General features: G+C 44.9%; 1 protein-coding gene across 3 annotated transcripts in view; it reads right to left on the reverse strand.

The window, feature by feature from the left end:
• Positions 1 to 15,293, reverse strand: part of MYO5B (myosin VB) — a 535,083-nt gene that overhangs the window by 285,689 nt on the left and 234,101 nt on the right. For all 3 annotated transcript variants that reach the window (XR_007519178.1, XM_049900180.1, XM_049900178.1), the window contains exons 7-10: positions 14,019 to 14,100; positions 9,057 to 9,164; positions 5,145 to 5,254; positions 391 to 656 (exon numbers count right to left, since the gene is read on the reverse strand). Coding sequence is in view for 2 of the 3 variants with exons in the window: in XM_049900180.1 (XP_049756137.1) it covers positions 391 to 656; positions 5,145 to 5,254; positions 9,057 to 9,164; positions 14,019 to 14,100 (566 nt within the window). In the remaining variant the exon portion in view is untranslated. The remainder of the gene's footprint in view (positions 1 to 390; positions 657 to 5,144; positions 5,255 to 9,056; positions 9,165 to 14,018; positions 14,101 to 15,293) is intronic.

Genomic DNA, 15,293 nt, shown 5'->3' on the forward strand with positions numbered 1-15,293 from the left:
TGCCTGAGAAGAAAGTTCTGGCAATCTACTTGCGAAAAATCACGATTGAAAACCCTTTGGAACCGAGTTCTAATTCAACACACATGCGGTTACCATGAGTGAGAGATGACCTGACGGCAACCAGTTATTCCTCCCGGGGACTGTCCTGCATATTGTAGAACACCTCCACCCATGGCCTCAGGTCACAAGGATGCCAGTAGTGACCCCAGTCATTGTGACAACCAAAAATGCCTCCATACGTTTCAAACTCCCCTACAGGGGTGGTTTCACTCCTGGTTGAGAACCACCACGAACATCGCCAAGGCCCTTGCTGGCTCTAAAATGCCAGCAGGAAGACACTAATGATCAACAGGAAGCTAGAAGACTGGGAGGATGGAGCGGCAGGCCTACCCGTAGATGTCCAGGACCCCGATGAAGGAGTGCTGCTTGAGGGAGGTGTGCAGGGCCTTGTTGATGTGCTCCACGATCCAGCTGAACAGCTGGGCGTAGATGTGCTTGGCCAGGGCGTTGCGTGCATTGACCACCTGCTGCAGGGACATGGTCTTGACGTAGGTCTCCGAGGTGGTGACCAGCTTGCGGTGGCACAGCCAGTGCCTCATCTGATCGTGCTCCACCCCTAGCAGTTGGCAGAAGTTGTTTAGGTGTTCCTCCTGGGGCTGGGGAAGACATGGGGGAGATGGGTTCAGGAGGGGTGTGGAGGGCAAACCCACCATCATACCCCCTTCCGCACTCCTGCCCAGAGAGAAAACAAGCCAAACCCAAGGCCTCCCAGCACTCCAGGACCCCATTCCATCCTTGGCCGCTCCTCCAGCAGCCTCACACGCTCTCACACCCGCTAAGTAGAGACAAGTACAGCCCAGAAACTGTTGCTCAGAGTGATCATTACACCTGCTAATGACCAAAAGATCAGGGTTTAAAAAAAATCTCCACATTCCCATCTGTCCCCTCCTCATCACCAGGCTGCTGCTGTGTCATTGGTTAGAGAGTATTCCCCAAACAAAGGGAGCAGAATGAGAATGGACAGCTTCAGCCGGAAGGCAGCAGCTGCAGACCAGAATGTACGCAGTCCCCATCTGCAGGGTTCCACATGTGGTGCTTACTTCTCACCCATAAGGCAGTTCTAGTCCTCCTTCTTAGAGTTCTCTACCTACAAGCATCATCTCTGACTAGCATCCTGTATGCCCAGAAATAAGCATGAGTTCCCACAGCTAGAAGGGACCATCGAAGGCATTTGGCCACTTCCCTCCCTGAAGCTTTGGGTTCCCCTTATGTAAAGCAATAGGATGGGATAGATCAGTGATTCTCTTCTGGATGAGAATCACCTGGAGAGGAAGGGAGTTTTTCAAATGACACATGACCCCAGTGGGGGTGCTCCTATGTGCTGAGGGCCAGAACTGACAATGCTTCCAAGCAGGCTTTCTTTCTTCTTAGCCTCAATGATTCTACAGAACACATAATTGCACTGAATTTATTAATATTTTTAAAGCATTTGCTGCTTGGGGAAAAAGTTAATGTGGAAAGCTAAGGCAAGTGGCAGAAATGTGGTACAAATATTGACCTGAAAAGATTATCAGTTAAAGTCAACACTTAACTGATAACATCATACATGTTTAGAGCTGGGAAGGAACTGGGAATTCCTCCAGTGTAAGCTCCTTCTCCGTACAGGTAAGGAAGCTGAGCCCCAGAGAGGTGAAATGATTCACCCAGACCCAAGGCACCCACCTGCCCCTCTCTCAGAGGTACATCTGTGTCTTATTCCTGTTTTACTCTAAGTACCAACCACATCACCTGGCCTTTGAACTACTGGATCACCAAATGACCCAGGGCGTCTTGTCCCATTTCACCAACATCTGTAGGTCTCTTGGCTAATGCATGCTGCCCATTCAGCACCCCACAGAAAACCTGCTCATCCTCCAAAGTCCCTCTTGCCCCTTATTCGTCCTCTTGTCTGAATCTGCCTGGGAAAGCTGATAATCCAGCCATGAGCCTGCTGGAGAGCTTATTAACTCAGGCTGAAAGGGAGTCCTTCACAACGTGACATGCCACATTCTAATGGCCCTAAATTGCTTGTAGAACTCATTTTCTGATGAGGGTGTCTCGTAGGATTTAAATGAGGGCTTGGGCGATGAAAATTAACACAGATAACAATACCATTTCCCCCATAACAACATATTCCCAGGCCATTTTTTTTCTTACAGATATTCAAAATCCATTGCCCAAAACAAATGCAGTTATAAATAACAGAATGTCAGAGTAGGAAATAACCTCCGAAATCATCACAGCCAATGTTTCTCCAACAGTAGTTACAAAGGCTTTACATGATAAAGGGGGGCAGGGGATGGTACCAGGTTAAACAATGCTCAACTGGTTTATGTACCTTGAAAGGGATATTTACACAGTGAACTTATTTGACCAAAGAACACTTATTTTCCTAGGAAATTGCCTAGGGTTGAGGTTCCTGGGAAAACCTTTGGGAACTGTTCTAATCTAAGCCCCCTTATTTTTCAGATGAGGAAAATGAGGTTAAGTGAGACTCCTTAATCTCTGACCCAGCCCCCCAACCCAGCCTGGAGGAGAAACAGCTTCGTTTGGGGCGGGGGGTGTGTGTCAGAGGCCCCATCCTTTCACACTCACATAGCAGACAGGGGTCCACTGCCTCTCCTGGCCTTTTTCCGTGCAGTCACCTTGGCTGGCCCTCCCCTCCCCCGAACGTAAAACCCTTTGTGGTAAAGGTAAGTTGTCTGGGGACTCAGAGGCAGCAGGTTCAGAGGCAGCAAGTGTCCAACCTGTTTATCTGACCTATTTCCAAGAAATTCTTAATTGCTAAGCACAGCGCCGCAGCTGGATTCCCTGACATTTAAGTGGGCTGCTAGTGGCAAACAGGCCAGCCCAAGGCCTGCCTGCGTGCTCCCTCCCCTCCCTGGTGCAATGAATGGAGAAAGGACCACAAGCATCCAAGCCAGGGAGAGGTTTGGAAACCTTCCCAGGGATAAGTTTCCCATCACTGTGGTGGGGCGTGGCTTGCTTCTCTATTATTACCCCCTTCCAACTGTTGATTAAAGGTGCTAAATGAAACAGATTTAACACCATACAATTACATTTAAGCTTAATTAAATGATGCTAAATCCATTAAAAACAGCCAACTTCATAGGTAGCAGATTAGTTTTGCAGGCCCATATTGCCAAATCCAAGAAACAAATTGCCTCTGGTGTCCAAGTAGTTGCATCTCCAAGGTAACTCTGGCAGTCATGGAACACATTTTTGTGTTTTAATTAAAAATAAAAACTACCAAGCAGAAGGCATACTGCTTATGGACAGCCTTTCCAGCAGGAGGACCATCCTATGTGCCCAAGGAATAAACCAGAATTCATTTCCGAAAGGGGGCTCCCAGTAGCAACCATTTAATGAAGCATTTCTCGAGCATATACTATGTGCCCAGCACCTGTCTAGGCACTGATAGGGGACATCGGGCATGTGGGGACAGTCCCAGCCTAAGGGACTTACAGTCTAGTTGAAAAAGCAAGGCTGGCAGTGGTATAGGGGAAAGGACATTAGCTGGGTCCTGTCTTGGCTTTGACAAGAATTTTCTCTTTCTGAGCCTGAGTTTCCTCCCCCGTATAGTACGAGGGTTGAAAGAGATGCTTAAGGTCCATTCTGCTCTAACAACAACGATGGTAATAGTCAACGATTCTATTTGCTCTGTGCTAAGGCTGTTCCACGCGACACAGGTAGTCCCCAACTGATGACGGGACTCCATTCCAACAACTCCGTCATAAATGTGTTCTGACGTTAAGTCGAATACCTCATTTTTTTTCTTAGTTTTCATTATTATTGCCTTTTATTATATCTTTATAAATAACATTTGAGAATGGTAACATCAGCAAATTAGGTACTGCAACACTGCAGGTATTATGTATTACTAATGATACGATGTACCAAAATAAACAAAAACGGACTGTCGTAAGTGTGGTGCAGTGTAACTCAAATATGTCCTAAGTTGGGGATTACCTGTATTTCGTTTAATCTTCATGTCAGCACTCTGAGGTAGGTAATATCATCTACACTCCACGGGTGAGAAAATGGGCTTTGAGAAAAAGGTTTAGTAACTTGCCCAAAGTCACAAATTCAGTAAGGGGCAGAACCAGGATTGGGGACCAGGCAGTCCTGACTCAGAGTTCTCACTTTGAATTAGACAACCTCTAACTGGAGAACAATGTAAGACTAGCCTAGACTACACATACTTGTGCTCAAAATTTTCTGTGGCTTTCTGCTATTTTTAAGAGAAAGGGGACACTTCACTGTGTGGTATCCAAACCCCTACCTGTGAAGACATCCACCCACCCTTCACCACCACCTACATCCAGTGGGCGCCAACGTGGGTCAGGTGCCACACGGGGGGCCAGGGGTAGAACAGTGAGCACGGCAGGCATGATCCTAGAGTTTAGTGGCGGAAACAAGCAATTTATATAGCACTTTACGGTTCGCGAAAACCCTGGTGGCGTAGTGGTTAAGTGCTACGGCTGCTAACCAAAGGGTCGGCAGTTTGAATCCACCAGGCACTCCTTGGAAGCTGTATGGGGCAGTTCTACTCTGTCCTATAGGGTCGCTATGAGTCAGAATCGACTCGACTGCACTGGTTTTGGTTACAGTTTGCTGTACTTTCACATCGATGCCTCACCAATACTCTGCCTTGTACTGTTAACATCGTGGCAAGGGTTGGCATTCATCTTGTCTATCCAGTTAGGCTGTAAGCTCCTTTGAGGTAGTCACCAGGTACAGTGCCCAATCCTCCTTCATATCCTTGCAGCATGAACCTCATCCAGAGCTTAGAAAGCATTCAATGGATTGATGACATTTTGCAGAATTCCGTGTACCTCCAGGTACTTGGAAAATCAACCCATCAGAAAGAATTTATTGAATAGCCACTAAATTCCCTGCCTTCAGTGATAGAAATTTGATGGCAGCTGATTTGCAAAGGATGGGTTCTGTTCAAAAATTATCAGCAAGTGAACAGAAACCATTACTGTAAAGAATGAATAACCTATGAGTGTCCTCTGAGTGTAAAGACACATTTAAGTTGTAGAAAATGGTAAGAACACAGTAAATTGTGTACAATTTATCTCTGGAGCTGGCGTGCAACTTACTGATATACTACAGGAATCACCATCACGTTCGGCCTCAATCTCCACATTTCCAAGGTGCAGAATAGAAGCAATTATCTTAAAAATGCTTATCTGATGGGACTCTCTCACTCCTGAAAAAAGAAGAATGAATGACACTCAATATCCTCGGTAGGAAAGAAAGGGCATTTTACCCTTTTTAAAGACTTCTTAAAAAATAAGGTTTGATTTTCCTTTCTGGGCCAGTGATTCCTAAAGTGATCCAGCCTTCTCACCCAGTAATTACCATTCACAGTAACAGCTCAGAGGGCAAAGGGGCTCCCTGGACTAAAAAGAAAATACCCTCACTCTGATTGCCCCGATCAAACCAGATGCGTCATGCTACCGTTTCAACTTCTCAAAGAGCAAAGGAGAGGCAGCAATCATGCAGGCTCATTTTGGACTTCATTTCAACCAAACACTTTATGGATGTTTTTATGGGTTTAATAAGAATGGTCATTTATCTGCAGTTGTTCTCCTCCCAACATAATATCCTGCAAACATCTGTGACACACATCCAAAGTGCCAACAGGGGAAGAAGAAGAGACACTTGACTCAGGAGAGCTGTTGCAGGGTCCAGACGGCCAGCTGGCTCTCAGCCAGTCCCAGATAGGGCTGTTGCTCACCATGCTGTATGTCCCTTCTCAGCTACAGACGTACAATGTCTATAAGACATTGGAACCACTGTAGCAGTAAACACCTAGGGTTAAATGTGTTATTTACTCACGTGGATTACCAAAGGCATGGATAATCCCTTAAAATTTATAGTTAGCTTTAAGGCGTTATCATTTCTTTTTAAATTGTAAAATATTTCAGACTTAATAAAAGGTATGGAATAATGAACACAAGTAAGTCTTCCAATGAGTTTGAGAAATAACACAATTGTTTCCCCATATTTCTTCCCAGCTGCAGTTGCTTCTTTTTAAGGCAATACTTTATTCAGGCAAAAAATAAGTTAGTGACATCTGTTTAGATGGGTGGCAAAGGTATGTTATGCCAAGAATAAAAAAAATATAGCCAGGTAATCTACAAAATGGACAACCGAATCATAAACTACACAAAATTAACTCTAGACTTTAATAAAGTTAAATAACCACTACCATATAAGCCCAACAAGGGCAGAAATTTACTTTTTAAATTTTTATTATGAAAAATTTCACAATACACAAAGTAAAAAAAACAAAACAAACAATATAGTGAATACCCACTGAGCAGGGACCTGGGTGTCATCATTGTATCCCCAGTGCCTAGAAGAGTGTCTGGCACATTGTAGGTGCTCAAAAACATGACTGATGGAATGACTGAATGAATGGCTGTTACATAGACTGCAATTCCTTGCAAACGTCTGCGTAAATATATGCATCATTCAAATACCTGGCTTTGTTTCAGTCTTTTCTTCAATTCTTTTATTGAATTCTAATAATCAAAAAAACAGCCAAAGGCCAAAGAATTTAGGCGTATATTCTTGCTCAATGTAACCCAATATGACTGGCGAAAGAGGACAGGTTAAAGCCAGAGACTGGAACCCAGGACAAGACGGAAAGTTAGACAGTTGTGTACCATCTGAGGGAGTAAGATGCTAGGCTTTGTTTGCTATTGGTCAGATCTTAGAGTTTTCCTGACCCGCAAGTGAGACCCATTAAAAGTGGGTGCTGGGATGCTAACAAGTCAATAGGGATATACCACTTAAACCAAAAAGCCCATTGCTGTCAATTCCAACTCCCAGAGACCCTACAGGACAGAGTAGAACTGCCCCACAACATTTCCAAGGAGCGGCTGGTGGATTCGAACTGCCAACATTTTGGTCAGCAGCAGAGCTTTTAACCACTGTACCACCAGGGCTCCATATACCACTTAGGCAGCAACTTATCTCTCCTCTTCACTTATTCTTAGGAACAAATGCTTTGCCAATTTCCAAAGGTCTAACCTCCCCCTCAGGGTAGGAATTTTAGTAGTAGATATTGAATGAATACTGCGTTCTAACAACTTAAGGATACCTGCACTACCCTGACCAGACAAAGTCCTTGTTAATACGGGATTCTCTGAATACGCAGTACCTCACATGGGAAGCAAAAAACCAAAATAAAACAAAGGAGTAAAACAGGGGTCAGCAACCTCTAGCCCCTGGCCCGCAGGCTGCTTTTGTAATTAAATTTTATTAGAACAAAGTCATACCCATTTCTTTACATTTGGTCTATGGCCACTTTTGTGCTACAGCGGCAGAGTTAAGAAGTTGTTGCAATAGAAACCATATGGCCCACAAAGCCTAAAACATTTACTATCTTGTCCTTTAAGAAAAAGTTTGCCAACCCCTTGAGTAAAAGAATGGACATGTGTGTTAAAGCTTAGGGAAGAAAAGTATTAATAATCTAGTTTACAAATACCATTTGCTTTGAGAATTAAAGTACCCAGTCTCCTTCAAGCCTTGCAGGGAGCCACCTTCTCCCTATACTAGCTCATGCGCACTGCTCACACCTGCACTATGGGGCAGCCACAGGGGCCTTCTCCTTTCTCTGACAAACTGGGCAGAATGCTATTCTGCTCAACATCAAGTCTCCTCCACACCTGCTTCCCAACTCTGGAGAATAAAACGGGTATGTAATGCTGGGGCAGGGGATGCAAGGAATGCCAGTTAAATCAATTTAGTGGAGCTGGACCATGTAAACACTTCTCCTTTGCCAGCTGGTAGAATGCTAAGCTTCAATCAATCAAGGGCGCTAGAGTGACTTTGCAAGGAGACAATAGCAGGAAGACATTTTCCATCCTAGTTTGAACCTCCATAAAAACCAAAGCCAAACCCAGTGCTGTCAAGTCGATTCTGACTCATAGCGACCCTATAGGACAGAGTAGAACTGCCCCATAGAGTTTCCAAGGAGCGCCTGGCGGATTCGAACTGCCAACCCTTTGGTTAGCAGTCATAGCACTTAACCACTACACCACCAGGGTTTCCTTGATCCTCCATAGTTATCGTTATTCACTGTAGAGCCCAGCAACCTCAAACTTAAGCTCCAGCTGTGCCTTCAAGCCATGCTCTCCCAATCCCTACACAGAGACATGTTTTATTTGGACATTAAACTTCCTTGATTGCCGCAAAAGAAGCTAAGAAATGCTGCTCTGGGTTAATCACATGGCCCAGAAGCCAAATGTCTGTCTCTGTCAGGGAAGGGGCTGAGAAAAACACAAAGGTCTAATTTCTGAGCCAATTCTTGGGTTTTAGGTTACCTTCCCAAATCTTTTTTCTGCTGCAGGTTCTAGGAATCTATTACTTCATTTTCTCAGGTAAGAAATGCTCACCACCTACCATACCACTTAGGGCTGTTCTCCCTCAAAATCTGCAGAGAAGGGGAGACATTTTCTCTAGTTCTACTCTCCTCTTCTCCTGAAGAGGGATCTTGTTTTGAGAATTCCATTACTAAGCTCTACATGGAAACAGTTAACAGAAATAACACCTGTATGTGTGACAAAGCTATCAGACTTTTATAGCCTGCTTAAAACTCTGGTCCCATGACTGTGGTACATCAGTGCCTTGGTCCCAGTGGAGTGTTCTTTTTGCTAGAGTACACTTTCTCTAAATCCATACCACAATATGGGCAGGTGCGGCTACATTTGGTTTTCCTCCTTTGGCTTCCATGGCCCAAAGGAATGAAAAGGAGACACCCTGCAGTGCCTGAAGACTGACTCTCAAACCCTTAAAGAAAAGCCAACAAAGCTCTGAACCTTAAGCTTTGGGGTCTGATGGTTAGGATGGAAAGAGAGTTAAGAAGACATTCATCAAGGGCAAGGGGTATCCCCATAAGCTTGTGAAGACCGGCAAGCACAGTGGGACATCATCTTGCTTTCCTACTCTCCATGAAGTCAAGCCACCAGGTCTGTTTCCCCCATTCAGAAGCTCCTTACCAAGAAGTGTGAAGGCTTGTCGTGTCTTCTCAAAGTCTTCAGCATCATTTATACCCTCGATAGATGTGTCTCCTCCCTGGGACGTATAGAAAAAGTCCTCGGCACATGCTGTGGTAGGCAAGGAAGTAAAGTATAAGGCATCAGAAAGAAAGGTTTACCTGCAGATAATGACCCCATGAGGATTTCTACTTCCTTAGCATGCTGTTCCCAGACCAAGTTTTATACCCAGCCATAAGTGGGATCCTTCTGAATATTCTCTTTGTTCACAATGGCAAATGGGAGAGAAGATGACTGAATAATACAAAATAGAAAATAAAACTACACTGATAGAATGTATTTCTGTATTTATATAAAACTGGTATGTGAAAAACATGTTAATGTACAAGATAAGTCACAGATACTTCAATTTACAATAGGATTCACTACAGACTTGTTTTAAAATAGGATCTGATAAACACAAGTAAAATGTATACCCATCTTAGAATCACAGATTTCAACGATCTTGGATAACATTAGTTTGACAAGTCACGGGAAACTGGACAGTATGGTTCTTTTGCTTGGCTGGGGCATACCTGTAGTATCGAGGCACATGCATGAATGCAGGTTCAGACCCTCACATGTGTGCTCTCATCCCCCGGCTTAATTCCTCTTCAGTCTTTGGTAACAGCCTTGGGGATGGCTGGAAAGGAGAGGCCCAGGCTGTGTCTTAGACTTCAGAGGCAACTTTAGCAGTGGGCAGTATCTGTACTACCGGGAGGATGGTAGAACCTGCTCTTGTGAGGGAGGTTGGGCTCAGAAGTCCACATTTAAGGCAACAATTGCATATAATCAAAATTACCCTTGAAAACATTGGTGAAGTTACTTTCTCTTGACCTGAACATGTATGGCCGAATGCACAGAAGTTAAACTTGCTTAGAATACAACTTCATTACAATTCCCACTCTTCCTTTGACACCTGGTCCTCTCGATTTGATCCAAGAATTTCTTGAGTCTCTTCATTTTCTCCATCCCAATTTCCACTGCCCTGGGTCCGACCTTGGGCATCTGTTGCCTGAGGAAGTTGCAGAAGACTCTTAAACTGGTCTCCCTGCCTTTGCTCCTGGCCCTTCAAATCCACCTCCAAAGTGCCGGTGATGCCGATGACACCATTCTTCTGCTTAACGTCCTTTAGAGATCCCTTCTGCCTCTACTGTCTTCATGCTACATAAAGTGGCCTCCTCTTGCTACTCGAGACACCTACCTTATTCTGTCCCTCCCCATCTCTATGTTGCATATGTACTGATTTCCTTACAGTCATTCATCAGCTCTACCCTCCACCTTGCATCCTATGCACCAAGGTATACTGAAGTTCACCAATTCCTCCAGCCTGCTAAGCACACATTGCCAGGGCCAGCTAGGAAGTGGCAGAACTCAGCTCTAAACTCCGGTCTGACTCTGCACAGGCTGGGCCCTTAACACCAAGCACACTGCCCACAGGAATGAATAATCAGAGTATCAATTGTATTTTATGAGGGAAGGCTTCCTCAAGGAGTAACTTAAACACACTCTCATGATTGGAGGACAAGGCTTGAACTGGGAGATGGAAAACTTTAGCTCTGTGCTCACTCGTAGCCACAGGGGAGGTGAATTTTGAATTTTTATGAAGAAAATCACATTACATCTTGGTATAAGATAGCATATTTATTTATTTTTACATTTTAAATAAAACAGGGTTTATTGTCCAGCAAATAAAACATTAAGTAGTCAACCATGTATTTTCTACATAATTTATTATTTTGAGATAAGGTTATCAATGTCAAATACATTATTTCTGCTGGCCTCTACTCCTCTGTCTTCATGAGCAGGTCTTCATTTTTCCTTCCCAAAATGTTGCATGCCACACTTGAGGCAATGAAGAATTCTTAAATATCACGGCTAAGGATCTGAACATTCACCCATAGCTACCCATGTTGTTAGGTGCCGTCGAGTCGGTTCCTACTCATACTGACCCTATGTACCACAGGATGAAACACTGCCTGGTCCCAACCATCCTCACAATCATTGTTATGCTGGAACCCATTGTTGCAGCCACTGCATCAATCCATCTCCTTAAGGGTCTTCCACTTTTCCGCTGACCCCTATACTTTACCAAGCATGATGTCCTTCCCCAGGGATTGATCCCTCCTGACAACATGTCCAAAGTATGTAAGACTCAATCTCGCCACCCTTGCGTATAAGGAGCATTCTGGTTGTACAGCTACCTAGAGGATGTAACTTTTGGTTCCACTTGTAACATGTTAGTTGTAGTCTTAATGACCGTTTTCAGAGTCATCCTCTTTGACACATTTTTGGAAAGCATTAATCATGATATCTTTATATATCTTCAAAACTCAGGCTTTGTTGCATCTTGAAGCACTTGGGGGCTCTGACACTGGCACCCTGCTGAATGGCGGATGGTGCTTCTTACACTCTCCTCACTCAGCAGCCATGCAGAAAGCTAAGATAGCATGTTTAATTCTTTCATATCTAATCACCCTGCAAGCTCTGGTGAAGAGCAGTGTAGCAGTTTCAAAGGCTTAATAAAGCAATATTTCTTTTTTTCCCCTTACACCCAACTTTTCAAGGCACCTAATTTGGTGATTTTTACAGTGTCTACATGAGGAAGAGTGAATATATTATTTATTTCCATTTTTCAGACAGGCAGACTGAGGAATATAAGGCTCTAACATGGTGCCCAGGTTTACCCAGGGTTTTACCAGGATTAGAAGCCCATTACTCGACCACCCTATTGTGGAGGTGATTGTTTATGACATCACATGGCTTTGCCACCATAAACACAACCTGAAACTAAGGTGCACCTGTCTTCTGGCCACTTGTGGCTGTACACCAACAGCAGAGCCACAGGCCCTGGCTCAGGGGTCTGCTCATCACCAAGAACTGCTCTGCTTAGCAGGTAAAGTCCACTCCTTGTCCTTGAGATATTTATGGTTTTGCTGGGGAGAATCAGGCTTACAAGCATTGAACAACTAGAGAATTGCACAAACCACATCTTATGTCATCTAGAGCTTTCTCCTTTGGGGCCTGTTATAGATTGAATTGAATCACCCCAAAATATGTGTTATAAATCCTGACCCCTTTGCCTATGGTTATAATCCCATTTGGAAACGGGCTTTCTTTGTTACGCTAACAAGGCAGTATTAATATAGGGTATCTCTTAAATCAATCTCTTTTTGAGATCTAAAATAGCAGAATAAGCAAGCAAGTACAGATAGGGGAAGAAAGATACCATGCCACATGAAATCTCCAAGGAGTGGAGAAATAGAAGCTGAAAAGAGACAAAGACATTCCCCCAGGGCCCATAGGGAGAGAAAGCCTTCCTCTAGAGCCAGCACCCTGAATTTGGACATCTAGACCCCTGAATTGTTAGAAAATTAATTTGTTTGTTAAAGCCATCCACTTGTAGTACTTCTGTTACAGCAGCACTAGATAACTAAGACAGGTCCCAATTTAAGTATTACTCCCTATGGGAACCTCCGACCTGCCCGCACTATGCTGCACTCAGCACAGCCCTTAGCACCCTGAACTGTAATTATTGTCTGTAAGCGAGTGAGGGCATGAACCACAACTGTTTTATTCAGTGCTGCATCCCCAGTGCCTAACACTACCTTAGAAAACTCTGATGAACAGAGGAAGGAACAAATGATAAACTGCATGGTGTAGGCACTAAATGCAATAGGAATTCATAAGCATTAAAGCAGAGAGTGAAGAGGGCAGACCTATGTTGACCCACTTGATGTTATCTTAGCTACTGAGAGCACAGGCTAGAGTGGTCAGAGATGGGCCTCACACTGGGCCTTTAAGATGGCTAGGATTTGGGTGAGGGACAGCAAAGCCTACAAAGTCTGTTTTTCTCACAGTTGCACAAAGACCAGCCAACCTGTGTCTAGAAACCTAGCTTTTCCATCCTGGCAGCCAGGGGCAGGAAGCTCGGCCTCTAGGCTCCCCTCATCACACACCCTGTGATGGAGCTGGCTTTGAAGTCTAAGCAGCAGGTGTCAGTCAATGCTCCATGATTAAGCCCCCACATACAGAAAGGGTAAAGGCTCTAGGCCCCAAGGCAAAGTGCAGTATCAGTGTGGTACTAAAAACTAGAGCCTGCTTGCTATACTTGCTCTCAACTCCACTGGCTCCATGTCAACAGCCTCAAGACAAACTAAACTTCCTAACACCCCTCAGCAAAGGGGATCAGAGGAAACAAAGGTGGATGCCGACCCCCTGAAAGGCTGCCTTTCTATCTGATATGAACAACAAGGTGACTCATCCCGGTGGCCCCAGTTAGAGTCTCTTTGGTTGCTCCATTTCCTTCCCTCCAATGCTCTAGCGTGGGTGTGCTATGAGCTTCCTTGCCTGTTCAGGGGAGTCGAGACGGTGCTGTCAGACAGCTAATGCTCAGCAGTCCAGAGCTGCACTATTCTAAGTGCCCCCTATTTTCTGTGGCTATGCCCGTGTTTACCCATATGCCTCCCTAGCCAGCCCTGCTTTATCCCTGCACTATCTCTACCACCTTCCTTTCAGTTGTCTCTACCCTTAACTCTGACACAAAACACATTGGTCGCAATTAAGTGATGTGTTATTAGATAAATCTCTAGACCCTCATGGTTGGAACACATGTCTTATGATGCCTAAAGGGAAAAACGTGTCTTTCAAAATCATAACGCATAGAAAGTCTTTTATGCTCTGCAGATCACTCTTGCACCCCCTGCCTCTTATTCTCAGAAACATTTTCTGTGGCAGGCAGTCTGGGAATCATTAACCCTGTGTTACTAATTGGGCAGCCAAGGTTCAGCGAGGTCTAGGTGACATGCCCACGTTACAGAAGAGCTGAGACAAGAACCCATGACTGGGGGCTCTGAGCAGAGGCCCCATCTCTACCACCCACTGCAGCAGCCCACCCAGAAGACTGGCATACACCTGCTCACTCACTTAGGGCAAGCTCCTTAAATTCCGGAAGACTGGCAGCAGCACAGAGCTGGTAAAAGATGTGGTAATTCCGCTCGTCGTCTGCCTGAAGGAGGAGAAAGGGTAAGCAGTTTTAGGGCAGTGACCCTCAAGATCATCCCCTCCTCCATTTTAATCCCAAGGTGCCTTGGGTCGTAGAGGTAGAGCCCGCCATTTTTCCTGGTGTTTTCCTCCACCCTTCTAACCACTTGCAAACTTCCTCTTCCAGATTTTTCATTCACTATTTTTTTATTATGGGTCCTTCTTCCAAGCTGAGAATTTTTACCTCTTGAAATAGACTTACGCAAACAAGGTGTTTTATTTTTCCTTCTATATATAACATCATTGCTATTCCACAAATTGTGGTTCATTCAGTCAACAAGTACTCATGGAGATTTTCTTGCTTCTTGGCTATGTTCCACAGTCTGTAATTTCCCTGCTGTAAGCTCCTTTTCTCCTTTGGGAGGCTTGGAACCATGTAAGAGCTATACTCCTTGCCCATCAAGTCCTGCTGGAGCAGTTGGGAAAGGCTCAGGACGGAGACAGGACTTATATTGGACACTCGCAGCTAGGCATGCCTTAAACTGGCTGAGTGGTCGGGGGTGTCCAGGAGGACTGAGCCAAGGGCAAGAGGAGAGGTCAAGGGGTTGCTCAGGGAAGAGTTTGGCCAGAGTCTCAACTAGCCCACCCGAACTGCACCCAGCACAGCAGGCTGTCCCCTTTGCTGCAGTGAGCGAAGGACTTGGGGCTGTCACCAATCCTGTGAAGACAGGAGAAAGCCTAAGCAAAAAAGGAAAAATAAAATAAAGCTGGCTAAAAAATTTCTTACGTTTGCTAAGCATCAGGGCGAGACAGGAGCCACAGAGAAACAAACAGCTGCAGCAATTTTAATATCGCCTCTGAAGGCAGCTGAACTTTGAGGACCAGGGAGCCATTAAACCCAAGAGAAGAATGAGTGTGTGGCAAACTAGACATGGTCATAATCTTAATTCAGCTATGGGAGGCCAACGGGGAGCCAGACTCTGAAGGAGGACTGTTCTGGAGTTGTGAGCTGCACTGACCATCACCCAGGGCTGAGAAGAAAGAGGGTCACAGAGAGGCAGAGAAAGTAGTTGGGAAGGAGGGGGTGGGAGGTGAGCACAGAGGATAGACAGCAATGAAGAATCAAGTCAGGTGAGAAGCAGGAACTCTATTCATTTGAAAAAGGAAACCAAGTAGGTGGCAATAACCTACCAAGTAAGATTCCTGGCAAAGCTGAAA

The sequence above is a fragment of the Elephas maximus genome, chromosome 11 (genome assembly GCF_024166365.1).
Source record: "Elephas maximus indicus isolate mEleMax1 chromosome 11, mEleMax1 primary haplotype, whole genome shotgun sequence".
Classification (NCBI taxonomy): domain Eukaryota; kingdom Metazoa; phylum Chordata; class Mammalia; order Proboscidea; family Elephantidae; genus Elephas; species Elephas maximus.